The following is a 25,698-nucleotide window of genomic DNA, read 5'->3' on the forward strand; positions in this document are numbered from 1 at the left end:
ATCACACTTACATATCCGTATTCCAAATCCCAGCACCAGCAGTAATTGCAAAACCTCACAAAACATGCTCGGAGAAAATCCCCAATGAGAATTGTGACATAGGTGGTCAGAACATCAGAAACGGTCAGCCGCACAAATTCCTGTTGAGATATTATCTGTATTAAAAGGAGCATTTCTCCCTTCAAATGGTCCTAATGTTAACATCGAATTTGTCATGCTTTCTAAATAGTATTAACTTGAAAACTGCAACTAATGGTAAAGAAACTAGTTAGGCATATCTAGCAAGTAAAAAATGTTTCACCCCTATTTTATTAGTCTAAAAATAATTATTTCCTGCGCCAAAACCACTGTATCAGAAGTCTTCCTACTGAGAAACTTTTATAAGCATGACACGAGAACACAAAACAGGAAAATAATGACAACACAGAAGTTGAAAACTTGAATCTGGCAAACAGCAGATAATAAAATAAATAAAATAAATTTATTTATAAAATAAATTTTTTATTTATAAAATTAAAAGACAAGCTTGGAAAAAGTACTTGTGGCTTATATGATGAAGAACTAGTTCTTCTAACACATAAAAAACTTTTACAAATCAGTACAATAGATGGGCAATTCAATAAGGAAAAAAATGGCAAATAGCACAAATAAGAAAGAAGAAAATATACAGTTAATTAAAACATTCAAAAATACTTAAATCCCACATTATAAAAATACAATTAAAACAATGAGTTGTTGCTCCACAGAGTGATAAATATTTTAAAATCCATGCTTTTCCATATTGGTGAGAGTGTGGTGAAATAGGCACTGTTGTAAACTGACAGAAGGGAAAGTTAGACTGGTGCAACATTTGTGGGGGGGGGGGAACGTTTGTGAAGATCCATCACATTTTAAAGTGTGTGGAATTTGATTAGGAAAATCCACTTCTAGAAATGTATCCTATGGCGGTATTAGCACAAATGTCCAAATCTATACATATAATTATGAAAGCATTGTTTCTCCTAGATCAAAATTGGAAGCAATTCAAATATACTCAAGAGGAAATTAATTAAATAAAAATGGGTGTCCACACCACAGAATATTGTGAGCTCTTAAACAAAGTGCTATTGTGATTACGGCTGCACAACAATGTGAACATATACCAAAAACCACTGAATTGTGTACTTTAAATGGGTGATATGTTTGGTATGTGAACTATATCTCAATAAACTTGCTTAAAAAGTCCTCAGATGCTATGCTCTGATAAGAAATGGATTGTTAAAAATTTACAAAATAGGATACGTAGCATGAACCCACTTGTTAACAAATCCTACGCATATATACATGCATGTATATATGTATATGCATAACATGTATATGTATAGAAAAGGTCTGGAAAATTACAAACTTTTTACCTCAGTGGTGTGGACTTGAAGTTACGTGCAAAATGTGTATGTTGTGGGTTAGAGGGGAAGTTCACTATTTCCTCATGGAACTTATAACAATAGGCAATAAATATAAGAGTAGACATATAATTATAAATTTTCATTATGATCGTTCTCTTCTGCTCTTTCCTTTCTGCTCCTTCCCAATAATTCGTGCCCTAAGATTGAAGACACGGAATATCTAATAAGACATATTTTTCCAGAAATACAGTGTTCTTCTATAATAAAAGAAGTCTTCTGGTTTTTATTTCCAGCTACCTATATAATCTCACCTCTAAAATAACTAGTGAGAAAGAATTACATCATAGGGCAAGGCCCATTTGACTAGCAGTTATCTGGTTAATTTCCAGTCCCATAATTCAGAGCAGTGCTTCCTAAACTCCAAGGAGTCGTGTACCACCTTCACGATTCTTGCCATGTCCAAGTACCATCTGAAATATTATTTACCTAATATTTCTTTTAACTTTAATATACTTTATTTTTAAAAAATAACTCCTGCTATTGTAAATAGGTGTATAACATCCACCATAAACAGTAGTTAACTATAATATAAGTATATTAAAAGCTAAAAAATATATACTGAAAACTTTAAACTATAAATGTAAAAAAATTATCTTGGCATTAGTTCCCATCAAAAGTAGTGCCTGTGAGCCAGTAGTATATTTTGGGAAGTGCTATCAAAGAACAGGAGTGGAGATGGAAAAGAATGAAACAGGAAAGGAGAGAAAGAAAACCTTTACCCAGGAGAGTGTTAAAAGCTGTCCCTACTGGGGCAACTGGGTCTTGATTCTTCTGGGGACCCGCTGAGTAGCCATATAGAATAAGTCTCAGATCTGTCCACCCAAGAGACAGAAGAGGGGAGTATTGATCCACCAGCTCCCATTCCCATCAGTCAGGGATGGCCCCATGTGGTATTAACGTCTCACTTGGTGACAGCAGGGAAGCAGGATAAAGGTGAGAATCTGTATACAACTCAGTTGAGATACTGTCTTGTAACAGCTGCATGCAGTCGTTTGCTGCAGCAACAGCTGGAGTACAAAGGTGAGTGTGAGGCATAATCCATATGTCTGTATAATCTGATTCCTGTCTAGCTCTCCATATTTTTCCTTGTCTTCTCTACTCCAGTCCCACTGGCTTTCTTTCATACCCTCAAACTGCATACTTCTTTAGGCCACAGGGTCTTTACATGTGGTCTTCATGCTACTCAATCTTACTTCACCTCTTGACTCAGTTTACACCAACTATTACGCATCACTACAGCATCACTAACTTAGGGAAGTCCCTCACCTCGATGACTAGGGGCAAGCTTCTCTGACTGCATGCATTGCATTCTTGTAGTGCTTTGTTGCCATTGTAAATTTGCAAATGTTGTATAATTATTTAATTAATGGCTTTGTTCCCAAGAGATTGTAATTGTCACAAGGGCAGAGACCAGGTCCACCTTTGTTCCGCATTGCACCTCCAGTATCTAGCACAACACCTGACACTTAGCCTGCACTCAATAAATACGGAGTGAGCGACTGAGTGATAGTAAATTCCTGCGGTTATCTCTGAACATAACTTTCCTCTTCCCTACTCTTATTCTCCTTTTCATTCCCCAGGCAATTTGAGTTCAGATTCTAATAACTAGCATGAATTAGAAGTAGGCTGTGAGGGATATTTTTAGGTTTCCACCACCAGGTTGGGAAGACTTCCTCAGTGAGAAAATATTTCAGAGTGGTTTTGAAGTCCTCCACATCCTCCTAAGCACCCTCATCCCAATGGTTGAAATACAATATTTTTCCTAAGCAATGTCCTAACTTTCACATAAAATAGCAGAAGAGGATTCAAACATTATATTAAAATGTAAAAATATTTATTAACATACCACAGAAGGGATACACTGCTTTATAAGAAAGGAAATTCCAAAACTGGTGGTCCAGCCCACCAAGGGAACGTCATCCAATTCCAGTTCCTAGCGTGCTAGTCAGGATGGGAGCAAGGCCTCCACACAGGCCTTCTGCAGAGCACTGCACTCCACACCTCACACTTCACTCTCCTGACATGTATTTGACCAGCAAACCTAAGAGGCTCATTAGCAAGTCAAGGGAAAATAATAGAGACGGGGCATCACAAAGGGCCACAGACAGCAGATATTCCATGGCAGGAGTCTGGGAGTATGTGTTGATGCTAATTACGTTTCTGGAGGACGGTTCAGCACTATGCAGAAGGACACAAACTCTAATCAGACTTTGTAGGTAAAATCTGGGCTCCTGTCATTGACTTTCTTGAAGGTCTCGAGCAAATTATTTTACCTTTCTAAGTCACAGTCTCCTCATCTATAAAATGGGGATAATGATATAACTTATCTCAGAGGGTAATTTAAAAATTCAAGGAGGTAATGCTTGGCACACAAGAAGCATTCGATAAATGTGAGCTATTACTGTCACTGTTGTCTGCTTTCTCTCCTTTGCCAAAATGCAGACCTAAGTATATAGCTTCAAAGAGCGGTCTCCCAAGAATGGCTCTGCTGCCTACCTATCAAATGTCACTGGAGATGAGACTAAGTGACTACATCTTGAGATTCCCTGGAGAGATAAAGGAGCCACCAAATTCCTATATTCAAATTCAAAGAGAGATTAAGTCCCACAGTATCCTTGAGGAAAAACAGAGCAGAGGGCATCCATGGAGAAGAAGAGAAAATATCTGGAATGTTCTCATAGAACAATGAACAAGTCTTTGGGGGTATATCTCCAACATTCCATGCAAAGCAGCTGCCTTTTACTATTTCTTCTGGAATCACTTTGTTTTAAAAGTGGGTAAAATAAATGTTTCAGAACCACAGCCCTTCCCTCCTGCCGCTCCTGCAGACTTTCCCACAAGCGCTGAATGTTCATTTAGAGAAGGGAAGGCGAAAGAGAAAAGGGAAACCCAACTACAAATGGCAGTAAGAAAAGATGATGAAGCAAGGAAAACCACTAGAGACAGGATTTAAAAAAAAAAAAAAAAAGGACAAGATAAGCAGCATGGTACAAGGGCTCCCAAGAAGAAGAATTAAATAATTTTTTCTTTATTTTAATTCAGTGTGTGTGGGAGCATCCCAGAAGCTTCTGCATAATCAGAAAATAAGTATTCTAGATTGCATGACGTTCATGTCTAATTAATTGCTGCCTCTGCCTCAGAAGTGAGCAGCTTCCACCTTATTCTTTACAGATAGTTCTATTAATCTTTTTTTTTTTATTTTTATTAGTGAAATATTACTCAACACAATTTAATCTGCTGTAATTTTATTTTATTTGTTTATTTATTTTTGGCTGTGTTGGGTCTTTGTTGCTGTGTGTGGGCTTTCTCTAGTTGCAGGGAGCAGGGGCTTCTCTTGTTGCAGAGCACAGGCTCTAGGTGCACGGGCGTCAGTAGTTGCAGCATGTGGGCTCAGTAGTTGCGGCACATGGGCCCTAGAGTATGCGGGCTTCAGTAGTTATGGCACGCAGGTTCAGTAGTTGTGGTGCAGGCTCTAGAGCACAGGCTCAGCAGCTGTGGCACACGGGCCCAGTTGCTCCGCAGCATGTGGGATCCTCCCGGACCAGGGATCGAACCCGTGTACCCGGCATTGGCAGGAGGATTCTTAACCACTGCACCACCAGGGAAGCCCCAGTTCTATTAATCTTGTTTAACAGGTGTTTGCCTGGTAAAGGGTAGGTTGCTTAGCCCTCATGCCGGTCTGCATTCTGGGATGTACATAAGAGAATATCTCAAACTCTTTGAGTTTGTGAAAACTACACTTTATATTTTTTCACTTCTCTCAACTCTTGCTGAAGATTTAGGGAGCAGCCTAGATGTGATAAAACAGACTTGTGTTAAGTGCCGTGACCAGATTTTGCTTCAAGGAGTTTTAAAACATGGAAACCCATATACTCCTGTGTATTCACTTCCTATTGCTGCTGTAAGAAATTACCACAAAATTAGTGCCTTAAAACAACATAAACATAAACCGTTCTGGAGTTCAGAAGCCTAAAATCAAGGTGCAGGCATCAGGGCGAAATCTGTGTCCTTGCCTTTTCCAGCTTTCAGAGGCCACCTGCATTCCTTGGCTCATGGACCCCTTCCTCCACCTTTAAAGCGCATCTCTCCAACCTCTGGTTCCACTGTCACAGCCAGTTTTTCTGACTGACTCGTCTCCCATTTATAAGTATGTGTGATTTTGTTAGGCTCACCCACATAATCCAAGATATTTTTCCTATCCCCAGATCTTTAACTTAATCACATTGGTAAAGTCCATTTTACTATGTAAGGTAACATATTCACAGTTTCCAGGGATTAGAACATGGACGTTTTTGAGGGGTTATTATTCTGTCTACCACACTGTGTATCACAAGCATCTCTCTACCAAGTGCAGGCAGGTTTCATTTCATTTATTATTGCATACATAGTATGTTCCTGTAACCGTGTATGAAATGTGCGTGTCTGAAAATCAAGTATTTAATAACATGTAACTGGAAAGGGAAGGGTTTATGTGGTCCCTAAAAGCCTAAAAAATAAAATAGAATCCTTACTTATATCATACATTTTGGACTTGGTCTTCAGTGATGTCTGTCTAGCATTATATACATTTTCCTTACTTTTTCCCACAATTGAAATCACAGATGAGTGGCTTAAGTCAGATGAGTATCTGAAGCTGAGGACATCTAATGATATCTGTATTTGTTTAAATTAGTTTCATAAGACTAATGCTAACTTTCAATTTTCCATCTATCTTACAAAAAAATAAGTACACAGTAAAAAATTATTTCAAATAATTTCCCAAAGACCACATTACTGCTGAAACTGAACTGTTGTCTGACAGACAGAAGTACTATGACATATTTTAAAATGTCTGTCCATCAAGGATGAACCAAAGTCCAAAATCAGTTTATGAAGTGCACGTGAGGAATGTCAATTCTAATGAGATAAAATTAAAGGCTTTTCAAAATATAAATTGGATTTGTATTGAAATAAGAGACCTGAAGTAGGTTTTTTGTTTTTTTTGGTTTGGTTTCCCTTTATTGAACAGAAAGCCATATGAAACATTATCTCTTTTATCTGCTAAAATACCACTAGTCTTGGACTGGGGTCATTTATACAGTCATCTGAAAACAACAAACCTAAAATAGTATTTCCTTTCATGTTTAAGGGGCAATTATTTGACAAAAATTAACATTATTGAAATGAGTATTAGTGCATGCTCCCAAAAGAATCTTTTCTTTTTTTATGGAAAAAAGGTAACACTAACTAGAGTTCCACTTAAATATTTACTTGGGTTGTATCTAAACCTGGGTGTTTTATTATAACACAGATAGATAGTAAACGTTTCCTCAAACCATTTTAAAATATCCTTCCTTTACATGCAACTGTAAAAGGGGTGTAAATGTACTACTTACCTGAATGAATGCATGTGAGGACTACAAGAGATAATATATATGAAATTCACAGCCAGCATATGGTGAACAGTCAATAAGCCTCAGCTATTTTCATTAATAAGCAATAAAAAACAGGCCACGCTATGGAAGAAATAGTGACCCTGCTCTTTTTTAATCCATTAACTGTTATGTACTTCTGTTTGTGATATTACCTGCCCCACCATTGTTTCCCAGCAGGGTCCTCGAGGTACATCTGCAGGGTGCACAAAAAAGGGTGGCCCAGTGGTATTTCCAGTGAGTGATGCATTGTAGGCCTTGATCATGTTGGCTTCCCATAGGGTAATATTGGCCTTTACTAGCTTCTCCTCTTCAATCTAGAAAGCAGAGTAATGGAAACAAAAGTGAAGACAACAGAGATTTCAAAGGCATTTCTGGCAATCTTGAGACTGGGAATCTAACAACATGCTGATGGCAAGGACAATCCAGACACAAGATTTACCTTGTTGTTAATCTCATCCATCAAGGCAAGAATAAATACATACAAGTTGCCTAAAAGAAGAGCAAAAATGCGTCCCAGGAGCCATTTCAGAGCGATGAGGGGATGGTAGTCTTCCAATTCAGCAAATAAGTCAAACAATGTTGGACAGAACATCCCCAGGAGGGACATGACCATGTTCATCTACAAGAAGACACAAGGGGTGAACCAAGTTAATGGTGTTTAAAAATTATTATTGCTTTCCTCCAAATTTGCAAGATGCTAGCTAGATTCCTTTGATATTTTATAAGACTAAAATTATTTCATGCATTTTTAAAATTTGATCTTATTAAAACAAAAGACAATATTCAACTCATATTTTCAAGATGTACATGTGCGTGAGCTTGTGGACGTGCCAGTAATAATAGTGTTTCCTAGTATAATGAGGGATGCGATTTACATTACTTTCTATGCAGAGAACACTTACTGTTATACATGGTAACTGATTCTGCACTTCACAACAAGATTTCCAAAGGAAATGGAAAATGATCTGCTTGAGGAATGAGGTCCAAACTGGAAATACTAATTTGGCAATCATCAGCACATGGGCTAGTTTAATCAGTTAGAATGGATGAATTCCTTGAGATGGGCCCAGGACTAAATACTGAGTTTGCAGGAATGCAAACTATAAGGGGCAAAAAAAAAAAAAGAAAGAAAGAAAGAAAATGGAATCGACTTTATCAAAGAAAACAGAAAGAACGTTCAGAAAAAACAAAAGGAGAATACATGGCATAATGTCATCAAAGCCAAGGCAGAAAAGTTTCAAAAATGAAGAACTGGCTCATAATGCCAAAGGTAAGAGAATTATGAAAGAGAGAAAGAGAGAGAGAATGAAAATATGACAAGCTGGAAATTTGTGGCCCTTATCTCCAGATTGATTGGTGCACTTATGATTATATTATTAGGCTAAATTAAGTCAAGGAAAAGAATACAGAGCATGTACTACTTTTATAACGGGGGAAAAAAAACCTTTAAATAAAGTTTTAAAAAAGGTTCCAGGTGACTCTGGCAATGTCTTTGCCTGAATACTTGGCTCAAACTGTCACTGTTGAACATTTCCCATTTCCCCCCGGTAGACTCCATGTTTTGAATGATTAGAACTACCAAACTATATTTAGAAAATAATTGTCAATATGTTTTTCCCTTTTGACTAAGAACATTGTATAAGTATGACCAGCAGGAGCTAAAAGTCAGCATGACATAATATAAAATCAGCATGATATAATTTCAGCCTAAAGTAAAAACTTGGCAGAGCTATGCAATCTTATATAAGGTAAATTTAAATTCTGTTTCATCAAGTTTGTAAAGTTTCTCATGAATCCCCATTATTACCTTTGTTGGCCCCTAGGAATCAGGGGTCCCCTAAGATGGATATTAAACATGTACTTACAAAGAGTGACCCTTTTGATGATAATCAATTATCCCTCCTTTTCTGTGGTTTATTAATACAAAAATATGATCAGTACAAACCACGGACCAAAGTGGCATGATAATTTTGCCTATAAATGCTATCATAACTGCAAGGATAATTTTGAAAGCAAACTTAGTAATGCTTTGAGGTTCCCCTTTGTTTTCAATAAATAAAATAACTCCACCTAATGACTCTCTGTTTTACAGGTTTTCATGAAATGTCTATGTCATCATAGTATCTTAAATGTATGGTCTCCCATCTTCAGTGTTACTGCTTCTGAGATACGTAGAAAGTTTTTGTTTGGAGCCTTTTGTTGTAAGTAGGTTATACCATTTTCTGTGCAAGATTTTTCTAGGAAATTCTATGCATATGAAGACTTCATAATCTGTTTGGTCTACAAGACTCTGCAGAAGTTTCAGTGTGGGAAATCTACACATCCCACCGCCTAAATCTCCACACACTGAAAATGCCCAAGTTCAAAATGATGCCACATTGTATTCTAGAACATTTTATGAAAGGGAACAGACCCAAGAAACAACACATGACCAGTGATTTCCTGATTCTAAATATCTACCTCTGACCTCTTTTCTTGGACCTGCTAAATGACAGATACCCTGAAGACAAATTGCAATCATAATATTTAATTCCTGTCAAAGAGCTGGCCTTCCTCATTTGAATAGCATTTGGAGGGGGAGGTAATAGGGTAAGGAGAGGAGGTGGAGCAGTTAGGCTGCTAGTGAAAAACAGACAGAGGCCCAGTCTTGCCCAAAGTGGGGGAGGCAATCTGAATGTTTCCAGTGAAATAAACATAAGAACCCAGGGCTTTATCATTGCTGCTTCAAAGAATTCAGGGGACAATTGGATCTTTCAAAGATAGATGCAGGATCTACAGAGAAAGCAACATAGGGTCATGGAAAGAGTGTTGAGCTTGAAATCAAGATTCCTAAATTTTAACTCTCATTGTTCTCCATGGTTCTGAGACCATGAACACATCACCTAATCTGAGATTCATTATCTCTGTCTATAAAACGTACTGGTTGGAATATGTGCTCTAATCTCTCTTCCAACTCTACCTTTCCCTAATGTCACAAAGTGAAAAAGAGACAGTAGACAGATTTGGAAGTAAGGCTGGAATAGGGACATGTGTGCCGAGGTTGGTTCACTCTCAGGTCAGGATGACAGAGATAGGTAGAGTGGCCGTATTTCATGTCCCAACACTGAAGCACAACCCACAAAATCTCAAATGTCAGATTCTAAGCACATAAAAAGCATGCAGAGACGAACTTCATTTTTTTCCCACCACCCAAGGGTGTCAGGATCTTGCTGCGCAAATTCCTGGGATCGCTTCACAGCCCAAAAGATGAGGTATCCACTCCCGCCAAGTGTTAGAAACACGAAGAAGTTAGCAAGAAACCTCAGGAATCTGATCAAGTGGACGTTTTCTTCTACTTGGGCTGCTCTTTCTTCTATTATAGCTTCCTGTACCCAGGCAAAACAGAAAAAAAAAAGAAATATTTGAGCTACAAAAAGTATCATGAACTCAGGAATTATTTCTGCCAACATCAGAAAGTGAGGAATGAAAATGTAAACTGAATCTGGGATTCCACAAACCAGGTGAATACTGCCAGCAAGTGAGAAAAAGTAAGAGAAAGAAGGAAGAATTCTTACAAACAAACTCTGGTTGACCTAATATTTACTAAGATAGTCTTCATTCTAAAGTCTCTTCTAGTACGGTTTTTTAAAACAACTACAAAATAATACTTTAGAGTCATTTAAAATATTGGGCTAAAGTATTCCTGTAAATAATTAGCGAGCATTGTTCTATTATTTGAAATATCTGATTCTGATTACTAATGGTTGGCTGTTTCAAGCCAATGGCATTGTTTTATTACCAAATTTAGAGAGAAGTAGTGCTGTCATGGGTCATCAATCATTTTCCAGTCATAATCAGAACCCTGCCCAGATCCTGGCAGGAAGAAATGATGAGTTAATCTTTCTTTTAATTGTCAAGATACTTTGCTACCTAGACCATTTGGAACAGCTCCAATTTTACTCTTAGAAATACCAAGAAAAGGCTCTTGAAGTTGGTGTCTTTACCTTAAAGTTCATCGTGATAGAATTGAACTTGTTGTCTGCTGTTTCAGGATTGCCAATCAGGTAGTCCCAGCTGGTGAACACCTTCCAGCTGAAGTTGAAAGTGTTGTCGTCACCACCTCCGTCATCACCAATATTTTTGGTCATCCTATACAAACAGGAAGTTTAATCCAGCAGCCAGAATACAAGCAGAAAGGGAGAGGTTAGAGAATAGCAAAACATCATAATTATAGGGAAATTGGAGAAGCAATATCTAAAAGACATATACTTTCAAACAAGTTTGTTCTAATAACCAGAAAATAAAAGTTTATTCAAAAAATTTTTTTTGTTTTAATTTTTTAAGCTGTTCATTTTCCAGGCCTTCAAGATTAAGACTACTAACCATTGATGATTTTAACAATTAAACAGGTTATATAAAATTACGTATTTTTTATTCGTTTTCCTAAACTGTTTTCCTAGGGTCATATACTAGGCTCTGAAACTTTTGTGGGATAAGGATCTCTTTAGAAATCTGATGAAAACCACCAGGACCCTCATCAGGAAAAACATATGCATAGACTCTTAAACTGTTGTACACAATTTTAGTTGGTTTCCAGACCCCGTGAAGCCTAGGGATGGATTAACCCAGGTCAGAAAAGGAAACTCCTTCACAGATTTCAATTCCCCTTAGAATCTCCTTCCAAAGAGTGATTACACTGAATGCATGGAATTTTTCCATACTCGACAACTCTTGACCAAAAATCAAGATTTTTATACAACTTTAATAGCAAGTGGTTACATATATTCTAATCAGTGATGTTTTAATTTTTTTTTTTTTTTTTTTTTGCTTGGGCAGTTTAAAGTACATTTACTTACTTCAGTGGTTAAAGATCTATATTCCACTTACTCCATTTCCTTTTTTTCCCCTACTACTATAAAGAGCAAAATTAAAATTTTATATGATATATATTATAAAATGGTCCCATAAGGTTTTAGTTTTTTAAATATTACAGTGATATGGAACTGAAAAAAGAAAGGAGTACAATGACATAAAGCTGACAATGCAGTCTGGCAGGTATCTCTAAGGTCATCTAAATTCCCCCACTGTTTAGTCCTATTCCTTACAGAGGTTTATATATTTCAGATGGGCTAACGTGTTTGAAAAACAACCAAAAATAATTACTCCTTACATCAATCTACCACTTTACCCTTTGCAAATGGTATTGATGTGTATTATCATATTTGTCCTTCTCAAAAACTTAACAAGAGGTCGCAGTAGTTAATATTATTCTCTTTTTACAGTTGGGGAAGCTGAAGGATAAAATTATGAAGTGATTTGCTGGCCATTATACAGAAGTAAACCACAGGGGTGGGTCAAGGGCTTAGGTTTTCTGACTTCACTCTGGTACCCAAGCAAGGACACCATGAGATATGTTGAACCATACAAAGTACCTTTTTGTAGGTCAAAAAGGGTTGAAATCAAACATTTCCAATGGTTTAACCTAGGGAGAAAATGATTTTTTTGATTAAGATGCCATCACCCATTTTTGCACTGTCACTGAGCAAAGGGCAGGGCCTCAAGTAAAACTGACCACTTGACAGATAAGTCTTGAATGGAGCTTTATCACAGGCAAGATTCTGTAGCTGTAGACAGCCTTCCAGAGAAGGGAGCTCTAGCCAGACAAGCAAACAGGGAACATCTAGCATGTGGGAATTGACAAGAAAGGGAGTGAAATACTAAAAGGAGTAAGGAAGGATATTGAAGACAACCTCTGCTAACAACACATTTTTACTAAGAGATGGCCCTGATAGCTATAAAATATTTCATGTACAGCTCCATTCCTTGTCTGTAGAGAAAAAAAGTGTACATACTTAAAAAAAAATTCCTCCTTTTTCAAGGGGGTTATATTTTTGAACAACTATATCTTTGAGAAACTACCTCAACATATAATTTGCAAGGAATGAAGGAAGGAAAGAGTGGAGGAAGGAAGGGTGACCAATGGTCTTGCTTTGCCAGGGACTCAGTAGGTTTCCAGGGCACAAGACTTTCAATGCTAAAGCCAGGAGATTCCTGGGTCAACAAAGTTAGTCAACCTAACTTAAAACCTCAAAGTTCTTTCTTGGATATCTATCTAATTTTCCTTCCAATTTCCCTATTAATTAATCAAATATAGATATTTGCTTCCCTTTTATGGATGAGGATGCTGAAGACAAAGAACATGGGCAAGAGGACAAAGTCCACCAGTTGCCTAGTTGATTTCAGCATTCAATTTTAGTTTCCCTTGATTTGAGTCATGTATCCCATAAAGCCACTCATGTTTATTCCAAGAATGTATCTGTTTGGGGCGAGTGGTGGGGGAAAGAGATGATACAGGATTCTGAACAATCATTTATATCTCATCAGTTGTTCTTCTACCAAGCCTTGCCCCCAGGGCTAGGAGTTGGGTAGGAGTCATAAATCGCTTTGGAATTGTCTTCCCATATAGGCCAGTGAGCTTAAACTACTTGCCAATCTGGTAATGAACAACCAAAGGTCCCCTGCCAGAGGGAGGGACCAAAATCAGGCTGGTTTGGGTGGCATAACATGGATGACTTTGAGGGGGAAAATGTAGAATTTGTGCCCTACAGCTATCCTAAATGGCATCTTTGAGCTAATAGGAAAAGCTGCCATTTCCTGTAGAGCTGCACTAGCTAATAAGTTTGCCACCAGCAATATGTGGTTACTGAGCACTTGAAATGCAACTAGTGTGAAATATACATAAGATTTCAAAGACTTAGTACCAAAAAAAGACAGATAATATCTCAATAATAATTTTAGATTGATTATATGTTGAAGGAATACTTTTGATATATTGAGTTAAATAAAATATATTATTAAAATATATTCCACCTATGTATTTGTTTAATATAGTTACTGGAATATTTTAAATTATATGTACCTTGTCTTACAGCTCTTTGCATAATGCTGTTCTAGATGCTTTACACTCATCTGCCAGAAAATTATTATAATAAATGTGCAAATCTATTAATGTATAACTACATAACCCTATGTGACTACCCTACTGCTGGGGCTATCATATGACCTCAATTCCTACCATGTTGGCTTTGTTTGGTTTTTCAATAAGCCTATGAATTACAATCCTAATAAAACAGTCAACATTTGTCAATCACCTTATGCCAGCCATGTTCTAAGTGTTTGTATGTACTGACTCATTTTGTGCTCATAGCCATCCTAACATCAAGGTGTTATTACACCTCTATTAGAAACAGGAAAATAGAGCAGTTGAACAATTTGTCAAAGTTCTTTTAGAACGGGCTAGAGCTGGTATTTGATTCCATGAAGAATGGCTCAAGAGCCCACTAGGGTATGTAGCCTCTGCACAGTCACTAAAAGAAGCTGAGGATTTGGACATCCATAGACATGCTTCCTCAGTGACTATGGAGACTAAAGGACCAACATGGAAACGATACTCACAAGGCCTCTGTAATGTAACTGTACCCTTGACTTTAGTCTTGCCAAATCAAAATGGCCAAAAGACTAGAAATATCTTAGATTTTTTGGACTGTGGTAGTACTTTATCAGGTAGACAGATACTTTACATACTTAGGGTCTCTGATTACACTTGGACAAGTAGATAAAGATTTTGGATATGGGATCTCCATTAAGGCCTTTTTCAAGTCCTGAAAGGGCTTAAAAACTAAGCGTAATAGTTTTCTCTGGAGGAACCAATAAGTTTGGCAGGGGACAGGACACAAAGCATGCCATAGACTGTTCCAGAAAGCTCCTGCTCAAGAGGACTTGGACCCTCAGGTAGAGGTCCCTCCCTGCAATGAAGCAAAAGGCCAATTCACCTTGTGCATAGTTAAATAGAAGGGTGGAGACTTTAATTGAGATGTTTCAACACCTGCTAAACTGGTTCAGAAAAGTAGCTAAAGGATGGATTATTCATATTATTTATAGTCCTAAATGACTGTGCTAGGTTTCTGCAGTGTCTTCAAGTGAGGTTTTAAAAATATATTTCAGACAGGGAGAAAAAATGAGCTGCACTTTCATCAGTTCCCCAATGAAATTCTTTACCATGCTCTAATAAATCTTCTTCAAAAATAAAACATGACTATATAGTTGATCATGATGGTCTCGTTGAGGGCTATTTGTTTTTGCTATATTACACAGCTGAAATTTTTTGGATGAGTGATTATTCTGGGTTTGTTTGTTTGTTTTAATGAACAGAGAACAACAGATTCTATCTATTGAGCTGATTCTGCAAGTCACAAACCTTTCTGTATGCAAAAAGAGGGGTCAGCAGCTGTTTCCCTGTCTTGTTTGAAACATTGATTCACACCTTAAAGTACAAAAAAGCACAATTTTAAAATATGCTCAACCACAGGGTAGGCATGCAACCATCACTGTGACCCAGTGAGATGATCAAAGTCCTGCACTTGTGTTCAACCCTTTTGTTTGGGAGATGTAATAGTCTAACATTAGTGTAGGTATTAAAACCACATTTTATCTCTTAAATACTCTGCATTCTCTAGACATGAAACAGAAAAAAAGAAAATCCAGTTTTCAAATTAATTTTTCCATTTGATTCCAGAAATCATTGTTTGCTTCCCAAGAGACCAATGAAACTTACGCTTTAAGGACAACCAGAAAGCTGTATCCAATGCACATGATCCCCACCAGAAAATAGGATAGTGGCAGTCTGAAATTCATCCATCCAATTGTTCGTTTATTGTCGTAATAGCCATAAAAGAGGACAGAATATTGAGCCAATCCCTAAAATCCAACAACAAAGCGACTTAACAGATGCTGTGAAGAGCAACTCAAAGAAAAAAGATCGACTTCTAAGAAGAATAACAAAATGACATTAATTTTCAAACTTGGGAGATGGCTCTGCCATGAGCCCTATTGTTTTGCTTCATGGAGTGACTGTTTCAGCTGCCACATTGATTGACAGCCTCTTGGTTTACTTGAAATTCAGGGACTTCTAAATAGGCCAAAATTTTAACCAATTATAGGCTTGCTCAGCTGTGGAGCCATTACCGTGAAATGCCCACTGATTGAAACATCAAAACACACTTCATGGTGTCATTAAATTTATAATTTTAAGAGCCTGCTTAATATTGGATCTGAAACGTGCTTCCTCAAAGTGTCATGGCAGGTTTCCACTTCCAGTCACCGGAGCCATAGTTAGATTGGTTCTCCATAAGCCACAGAGGCCACATTTCAGCTCACACTTAACAAAAACAAGGAGCAGGTGAGATGACATTGGAACCAATATGCACAACCTTCCATTCATCAAGACTATTATCCCCTAACAAGCATGTTTATTCATGAAATTACCTGCTGTTTCCCAAAAATTACCTGCCAGGGTTGTTATCACCGTCTTCCAAAGCCACCTGAGTAACTGCTCTCTATACACAGAACATGGCATATTTTGATGTTGCTTCCCTTATAATAGTCTTCATCTTTCTCTCATTCTCTCATTCACTGTGTTCTTCACTCTCAGCTTGGCAGCATTGTTTCTGTATTACTATATATCTACTTCCCCAGCTTCTCTCTGACTTCATCTCTCTGACAATAACTTAAAACTACTATGCTTTGTGAAGTGAGAAGATAATTGCAGTAATAATATCAATCAATAAATTTTTTTGAGCAGGTAGCATGTGCTGAACACCTTACTTCTTCTTACAGAATCCTCACAAGAACCCTTTTGAAGTGGCTACCGTTGGGGGCAATCGTTTTCCTCTACACTTGTTACTTGCCATGTAGAGAAGAACCATAACTGTAAAACTCCCAGCCCCTCTCCACTGCCTCATACTAACCCCAGGGAGGAGAAACTCATCTGATAGTACAGCATGGATGAGGAATGGGGATGATGTGGGGCACCACTCTTCCTCCTCCTTTGAGATCCCATGCTGTGCTCTGCCCCTGTGAGGGGCATCCTGTCCTGGTCTAGGACTGCTGGGTAGGAAGGTCTGCCTCTGAAGCCCACTTGCCCATAAAAAGATGCCATATTCTTTAATATCAGCTTTAACGATAATAAAGATGGCATGTTGACCTCCATCTGTCTAATCTTTTGTCTTATTTCTGGTTAGCTCACAACCTGGGTCGACAAGGTAGGGGGTGTTATTTACCATCACTTCCCCACCTGAAAAAGACTCAATAGCTCTACACCTATTTTACAGATGAAGAAACTGAGCTTTAAAGAAGTTAAGTAACTTGTCCATGTTCACATAGCTAGTACGTGACAGAGTCTGAACCTGAACGGGGTCTGCCTAATTCAAATCCATATGCTTAACCACTGTGCTATACTGCTTCTCCTATGCTTTCTTTGCCTACCAGGACTTGTATCATACTAATGCCATATCTACCCAGCAAAACAAAGAAACAAGAAGTCCCTGGACCCCAGGATTGGTTCAGAGTGGGTGCCAGGACCTCGTGGAAAGGATCTAGACACCCCTTTTGAAAAGATTTCAAAGGGCCTCATCTTCACATACATAAACATTACAACCTGATTTCTTTTTCTAATTCATAATGACAGTATGGGGATTAAAAGCCACCTCCAAAATAACATGAAAGGAGAAAGTAGATATGTAACAAACATCTAGTGAGCTTGTTAGGTTAGCACAGTAGCTTCTGGGGCAGCTAACTCACCTGGTGTATGTGTCATTCAGCATATGTTCAATGGCTGCACTTAATAAATATTAGATCACAACCAGTGGGGGTAAGAGCTCTTTTTTTGGAATCCTGAATACTTCACAAAGGTTTCTTCAGTTGGTCTATTTCTACATATGCAGTGAAGCATGTAAACAAAAGAGGAGGTACTGTTGAAGTGCACAATTTTTAAAAGCCTTATCCAATCCATCTCAGTAACATAGTGAGGGGTGGTTTTAAATACACTGAAAGGCTTAAAAGAGGTCTTCCCCTCCCCTTCCACCCTGTGGCCCACCACACGCCACACATCTTTCCCTTTCCCTTAAAACTCCAATAGCAGACATCTGGAAGTGACTAAAATAGCAACGACTCCTAGCCTAGCCAAGGTTCCATTCGGTTTCCATGTCAGCGCACATGGCTTTCCCTGCGGGAGCACTCTCCCATCCCAAAATCTGTGACAGAGAAACCACAGTCAGAGCCAAGTTTCAAATGAGCACAGAAAATTCCTGTCCAACTCTAGGTTCCATGCTTGCACATTGTCTACCAAGACTCTAATTTCTGTTTGAATGCTGCAGCTGGTCTAGTCCACAGAAACCGACACACATCTATGAGAATGCTTTCATGATGCAGTTGCTAGGAATCAACTCATGTATTTATTTATCTAACTAACTTTTATCGAGAACTTATTTGCCAAATACTGTACATAGACGGAGTGGGAGACTGGATTACAGAGGCCCCTAGAAAAAGTTCTGCATGCAATGTCCCCTTTGTAAGTATGTGTCACCTGAAATTATATTAGAGTTCCATCCCTTTGGTGTTTCTCACTACAAATAAATACTCACTGTGAAAGACAACATTCTATCCCCACGATGGTAAATGAGTTTCATCATCCTTAGTAAGCCTTTTTAGTTTGTAGTAACTGTCAGACCATTATTTTGAAAAAAAAATCGTGAAGTCAGAACTAATAGGAAAGGAAGCTATAACTTGTGAACTGTGCCTGCTGAGGGTATGTGAAGGGGAAGTAGTACCACACTAGTAGGAGTATATTTCTACTTTTCTCTGAGCTGTTATCAGTCATTTATACCTTAGTGTTAAAGAAAGCTTCAAGTGTGGATGAAAGATAGGGAATGACATCATTTAAATTCTGATACGCTCGGGACATGGGAGAGAAGCAAGGAGTGAGATGGCTAACAACACCCAAAACAAACCTCGACCAACTTTATAAGAATAGCAGCCAGCCTGGCACTTATGTGGTACATGCTGAGATCCAGCCCCCGGCCACCCTCCTTCTCTCCAACCAGACTTGCCAAGTTCCATCTAATGCTTTGCTCGCCTCCGAGTTTCTTTTCCTTTTGCTCCAACCCAGATCTAGAGTTATAAAACTGATGTTACACGGTTCTAAGCTAGGAAGCATGTAGATTACAATGAAGCTGGGCTGAGCCTTCACAGAGCCTCTCATTTTCAGTAGAGGGAATGAACTTCTACCTGTCTATGGGACCCTAGGCAGTGAACTCTGGCCCTCAAAATGCTGTGAAGTAGACAGGTTTTTTTGGTGCCCATCCATGCATAAAAGGCTCAGAGTGGTTGTCTAATATCACACAGGTAGTATGTGGTAGGATTCAAATCCAAGTCTGTCTAAATCCCATGACTCAGTTCTTTTCATTATGCCACACTGCCTTTTTAGCCATGCTGGCTTCTGTAAAGGAAACTTCTGTTTGCCTTTTGTGCCATGATCCGCAACTGACACTAATGGTGGGAATTCTAGATCGTATGCCCAATACCCATTACACATCTCACTCCACTTGGATGTTCCACAAGAACCTTGAACTCAGTATATTTTAAAAGTTCTCCAAGAGAAGCAAGAAGAACTACAATCCTGCAGCCTGTGGAACAAAAACCACATTCACAGAAAGATAGACAAGATGAAAAGGCAGAGGGCTATGTACCAGATGAAGGAACACGACAAAACCCCAGAAAAACAACTAAATGAAATGGAGATAGGCAATCTTCCAGAAAAAGAATTCAGAATAATGATAGTGAAGATGATCCAGGACCTCGGAAAAACAATGGAGGCAAAGATCGAGAAGATGCAAGAAATGTTAACAAAGACCTGGAAGAATTAAAGAACAAACAAACAGAGATGAGCAATACAATAACTGAAATGAAAAATACACTAGAAGGAATCAATAGCAGAATAACTGAGGCAGAAGAATGGATAAGTGACCTGGAAGACAGAATGGTGGAATTCACCGCTGTGGAACAGAATAAAGAAAAAAGAATGAAAAGAAATGAAGACAGCTTAAGAGACCTCTGGGACAACATTAAACACAACAAGATTCGCATTATAGGGGTCCCAGAAGGAGAAGAGAGAGAGAAAGGACCCGAGAAAATATCTGAAGATATTTTATCTTCAGATATCTGAAGATAGTCAAAAACTTCCCTAACATGAGAAAGGAAATAGCCACCCAAGTCCAGGAAGCGCAGAGAGTCCCATACAGGATAAACCCAAGGAGAAACATACCGAGACACATAGTAATCAAATTGGCAAAAATTAAAGACAAAGAAAAATTATTGAAAGCACCAAGGGAAAAATGACAAATAACATACAAGGGAACTCCCATAAGGTTAACAGCTGATTTCTCAGCAGAAACTCTACAAGCCAGAAGGGAGTGGCATGATATACTTAAAGTGATGAAATGGAAGAAACTACAACCAAGATTACTCTACCTGGCAAGGATCTCATTCAGATTTGATGGAGAAATCAAAACCTTTACAGACAGGCAAAAGCTAAGAGAATTCAGCACCACCAAATCAGCTCTACAACAAATGCTAAAGGAACTTCTCTAAGAGGGAAACACAAGAGAAGAAAAGGACCTACAAAAACAAACCCGTAACAATTAAGAAAATGGTAATAGGAACATACATATCGATAATTACCTTAAACGTGAATGGATTAAATGCTCCAACCAAAAGACACAGACTGGCTGAATGTAAACAAAAACAAGACCCATATATAGGCTGTCTACAAGAGACCCACTTCAGACCTAGGGACACAGACAGACTGAAAGTGAGGGGATGGAAAAAGATATTCCATGCAAATGGAAATCAAAAGAAAGCTGGAGTAGCAATACTCATATCAGATAAAATAGACTTTAAAATAAAGAATGTTACAAGAGACAAGGAAGGACACTACATAATGATCAAGGGATCAATCCAAGAAGAAGATATAACAATTATAAATATATATGCGCCCAACATAGGAGCACCTCAATACATAAGGCAACTGCTAACAGCTCTAAAAGAGGAAATTGACAGTAACACAATAATAGTGGGGGACTTTAATAACACCTCACTTACACCAATGGACAGATCATCCAAACAGAAAATTAATAAGGAAACACAAGCTTTAAATGACACAATAGACCAGATAGATTTAATTGATATTTATAGGACATTCCATCCAAAAACAGCAGATTACACTTTCTTCTCAAGTGCACATGGAACATTCTCCAGGATAGATCATATATTGGGTCACAAATCAAGCCTCAGTAAATTTAAGAAAATTGAAATCATATCAAGCATCTTTTCTGACCACAACACTATGAGACTAGATATCACTTACAGGACAAAAACTGTAAAAAACACAAACACATGGAGGCTAAACGAGACGTTACTAAATAACCAGGAGATCACAGAAGAAATCAAAGAGGAAATCAAAAAATACCTAGAGACAAAGGACAATGAAAACACGACAATCCAAAACCTATGGGATGCAGCAAAAGCAGTTCTAAGAGGAAGTTTATAGCTATACAAGCCTACCTCAAGAAACAAGAAAACTCTCAAGTAAACAATCTAACCTTACACGTAAAGGAACTAGAGAAAAAAGAACAAACAAAACCCAAAATTAGCAGAAGGAAAGAAATCATAAAGGTCAGAGCAGAAATAAATGAAATAGAAACAAAGAAAACAATAGCAAAGATCAATAAAACTAAAAGCTGGTTCTTTGAGAAGATAAACAAAATTGATAAACCATTAGCCAGACTCATCAAGAAAAAGAGGAAGAGGACTCAAATCAATAAAATTAAAAATGAAAAAGGAGAAGTTACAACAGGCACCGCAGAAATACAAAGCATCCTAAGAGACGACTATAAGCAACTCTATGCCAATAAAATGGACAACCTGGAAGAAATGGACAAATTCTTAGAAAGGTATAACCTTCCAAGACTGAACCAGGAAAAAACAGAAAATATGAACAGATCAATCACAAGTAATGAAATTGAAACTGTGATTAAAAATCTTCCAACAAACAAAAGTCCAGGACCAGATGGCTTCACAAGTGAATTCTATCAAACATTTAGAGAAGAGCTAACACCCATCCTTTTCAAACTCTTCCAAAAAAATTGCAGAGGAAGGAAAACTCTCAAACTCATTCTATGAGGCCACCATCACCCTGATACCAAAAAAAGACAAAGATACTACAAAAAAAGAAAATTACAGACCAATATCACTGATGAATATAGATGCAAAAATCCTCAGCAAAATACTAGCAAACAGAATCCAACAACACATTAAAAGAATCATACACCATGATCAAGTGGCATTTATCCCGGGGATGCAAGGATTCTTCAATATACGCAAATCAATCAATGTGATACACCATATTAACAAACTGAAGAAGAAAAACCATATGATCATCTCAATAGATGCAGAAAAAGCTTTTGACAAAATTCAACACCCATTTATGATAAAAAGCTCTCCAGAAAGTGGGAACCTACCCACTTAGAGGGAACCTACCTCAACATAATAAAGGCTATATACGACAAACCCACAGCAAACATCATTCTCAATGGTGAAAACCTGAAAGCATTTCCTCTCAGATCAGGAACGAGACAAGGATGTCCACTCTCACCACTATTATTCAACATAGTTTTGGAAGTCCTAGCCACAGCAATCAGAGAAGAAAAAGAAATAAAAGGAATACAAATGGGAAAAGAAGAAGTAAAACTGTCACTGTTTGCAGATGACATGATACTATACATAGAGAATCCTAAAGATGCCACCAGAAAACTACTAGAGCTAATCAATGAATTTGGTAAAGTTGCAGGATACAAAATTAACGTGCAGAAATCTCTTGCATTCCCATATACTAATGATGAAAAATCTGAAAGAGAAATTAAGGAAACACTCCCATTTACCATTGCAACAAAAAGAATAACATACTTAGGAATAAACCTACCTAGGGAGACAAAAGACCTGTATGCAGAAAACTATAAGACACTGATGAAAGAAATTAAAGATGATACCAACAGATGGAGAGATATACCATGTTCCTGGATTGGAAGAATCAATATTGTGAAAATGACTATACTACCCAAAGCAATCTACAGATTCAATGCAATCCCTATCAAATTACCAATAGCATTTTTTACAGAACTAGAACAAAGAATCTTAAAATTTGTATGGAAACACAAAAGACCCCGAATAGCCAAAGCAGTCTTGAGGGAAAAAAACGGAGCTGGAGAAATCAGACTCCCTGACTTCAGACTATACTACAAAGCTACAGTAATCAAGACAATATGGTACTGCACAAAAACAGAAATATAGATCAATGGAACAGGATAGAAAGCCCAGAGATAAACCCATGCACCTATGGTCAACTAATCTATGACAAAGGAGGCAAGGATATACAATGGAGAAAAGACAATCTCTTCAATAAGTGGCGCTGGGAAAACTGGACAGCTACATGTAAAAGAATGAAATTAGAACACTCCCTAACACCATACACAAAAATAAACTCAAAATGGATTAGAGACCTAAATGTAAGACCAGACACGATAAAACTCTTAGAGGAAAACATAGGAAGAACACTCTTTGATATAAATCACAGCAAGATAGTTTTTGATCCCCCTCCTAGAGTAATGGAAATAAAAACAAAAATAAACAAATGGGACCTAATCAAACTTAAAAGCTTTTGCACAGCAAAGGAAACCATAAACAAGATGAAAAGACAACCCTCAGAATGGGAGAAAATATTTGCAAATGAATCATCAGACAAAGGATTAATCTCCAAAATATATAAACAGCTCATGCAGCTCAATATTAAACAGACAAACAACCCAATCGAAAAATGGGCAGAAGACCTAAATAGACATTTCTCCAAACAAGACATACAGATGGCCAAGAGGCACATGAAAAGCTGCTCACCATCACTAATTATTAGAGAAATGCAAATCAGAACTACAATGACGTATCACCTCACGCCAGTTAGAATGGGCATCATCAGAAAATCTACAAACAGCAAATGCTGGAGAGGGTGTGGAGAAAAGGGAACTGTCTTGCACTGTTGGTGGGAATGTAAATTGATACAGCCACTGTGGAGAACAGTATGGAGGTTCCTTAAAGAACTAAAAATAGAATTACCATATGACCCAGCAATCCCACTACTGGGCATATACCCAGAGACAACCATAATTCAAAAAGACACATGCACTCCAATGTTCATGGCAGCACTATTTACAATAGCCAGGTCATGGAAGCAACCTAAATGCCCATTGACAGACAAATGGATAAAGAAGATGTGGTACATATATACAATGGAATATTACTCAGCCATGAAAAGGAATGAAATTGGGTCATTTGTAGTGATGTGGATGAATCTAGAGACTGTCATACAGAGTGAAGTAAGTCAGAAAGAGAAAAACCAATATCGTATATTAATGCATATATGTGGAACCTAGAAAATGGTACAGAGGAACCAGTTTGCAGAGCAGAAATTGAGACACAGATGTAGAGAACAAACGTATGGACACCAAGGGGGGAAAGTGGCAGGGGGGTGAGGGGGTGGTGTGATGAATTGGGAGATTGGGATTGACATGTATATACTGATGTGTATTAAATGGATGACTAATTAGAAAATAAATAAATAAATAAATAAATAAATAAACATTAAAAAAAAAAAGTTCTTCCAAACCTGTTTGTTCCTCCTATCTCAGGGAATGATCCACCAAGCTACCCAGTTACCCCAGCCAGAAACTTGGATATTTTCATTATCTTCCCATTTTCACCCGTAAGACACATGAGGCCACTCACTACAGTAACAGATGCTAACTAGACTTATTGTGATGACCATTTTGCAATATATACAAATATCAAATCATTACGTTGTACACCTGAAATGAATATAATGTTGTAAGTCAATTTTACCTCAGTTTTAAAAAGGGGAGCTCCCTGAAAACAAGGACGTATTTGAACTACTGAAATATTCCTAAAGAAAAGATGTATCATTCCATATGTGAATCACAAAAATATCTCTTCTAAATGTGGCCGGTACAATAAGAGATGAAGGAACTTAGAGAACTGAGACTACCTGAGAGAGGATGCTCTCGCTTTAGAATATCGCTACTTAAAAGAACCATTGATGCCAATAAAATAAGGAACTGAACAGCTGTTTGTTAACCTTTAGACTGTGACAGTCTCCTCTAGGACAGACCTCAAGAATGAGATGTGGCAAAAGTGGGCAGAAGGAATAGGCTTGGGGTGATATGTTAGAGAACAACAAACAATTTTTCATTGGAGTCAGCCACCTTTTAGTTTGAATTTCAATGCCTCCTTTCATTATCTGTGCTGTCTTTGGGAAACTAACCTCTCTGAGTCCCAATCCCCTCAACTCTAAAAAGATTACTGATCTTCGTCTTAAAGGGTTGTCATGAAGATAAAATTTAATGTATGTGCCTGCTTAACACAGAATGCGTGTTAACTCTCCTCTCCTGCCCTTTCTAGGGCTTCCCCCCACCTCCCATATCTATGATGACCAGGGGAAAAGGGGAAGCAAAGTTTGACTCACCATTTATCTCAATATGCAATGTACAAAATGCTCTCAAGCTGGAAAGCTAAATGCATTTCCCTTTATTCACAACTCAAATCTTTACCCATATGATCTCACTGTCTGATATCAGCTCAAGCTCATTCCAAATTCCTCCTCAGTTCCTCCCTCTCTCCCTTACGAGAACACCAAAGCTCTACAGTCTCTTCCTCTTTATCATTCCTGCATCATTCTCTTGTCTCCAAATAGCTTGCCAACAAAGACATTCTCTTCTTTTTTTTTAATACATCTTTATTGGAGTATAATTGCTTCACAGTGCTGTGTTAGTTTCTGTTGTACAACAAAGCGAATCAGCCATATGAATACACATGTCCCCATATCCCCTCCCTCTTGAGCCTCC

The 25,698-nt window shown here is 37.9% G+C and overlaps 1 protein-coding gene across 22 annotated transcripts in view; it reads right to left on the reverse strand.

Moving 5' to 3' along the window:
• The window catches only part of TMC1 (transmembrane channel like 1), a 375,625-nt gene that overhangs the window by 28,084 nt on the left and 321,843 nt on the right, over positions 1-25,698 (reverse strand). For 21 of the 22 annotated variants that reach the window (XR_014266085.1, XR_014266086.1, XR_014266087.1 and 18 more), the window contains 6 exons: positions 15,453-15,595; positions 10,843-10,987; positions 10,030-10,224; positions 7,299-7,478; positions 7,012-7,173; positions 12-140 (listed from right to left, as the gene is read on the reverse strand). Coding sequence is in view for 19 of the 22 variants with exons in the window: in XM_082470917.1 (XP_082327043.1) it covers positions 12-140; positions 7,012-7,173; positions 7,299-7,478; positions 10,030-10,224; positions 10,843-10,987; positions 15,453-15,595 (954 nt within the window). In the remaining 3 variants the exon portion in view is untranslated. The remainder of the gene's footprint in view (positions 1-11; positions 141-7,011; positions 7,174-7,298; positions 7,479-10,029; positions 10,225-10,842; positions 10,988-15,452; positions 15,596-25,698) is intronic. The other variant, XM_082470924.1, reaches the window with a different exon arrangement.

Source organism: Balaenoptera physalus, assembly GCF_965194825.1.
Source record: "Balaenoptera physalus genome assembly, chromosome: 7".
NCBI lineage: Eukaryota > Metazoa > Chordata > Mammalia > Artiodactyla > Balaenopteridae > Balaenoptera > Balaenoptera physalus.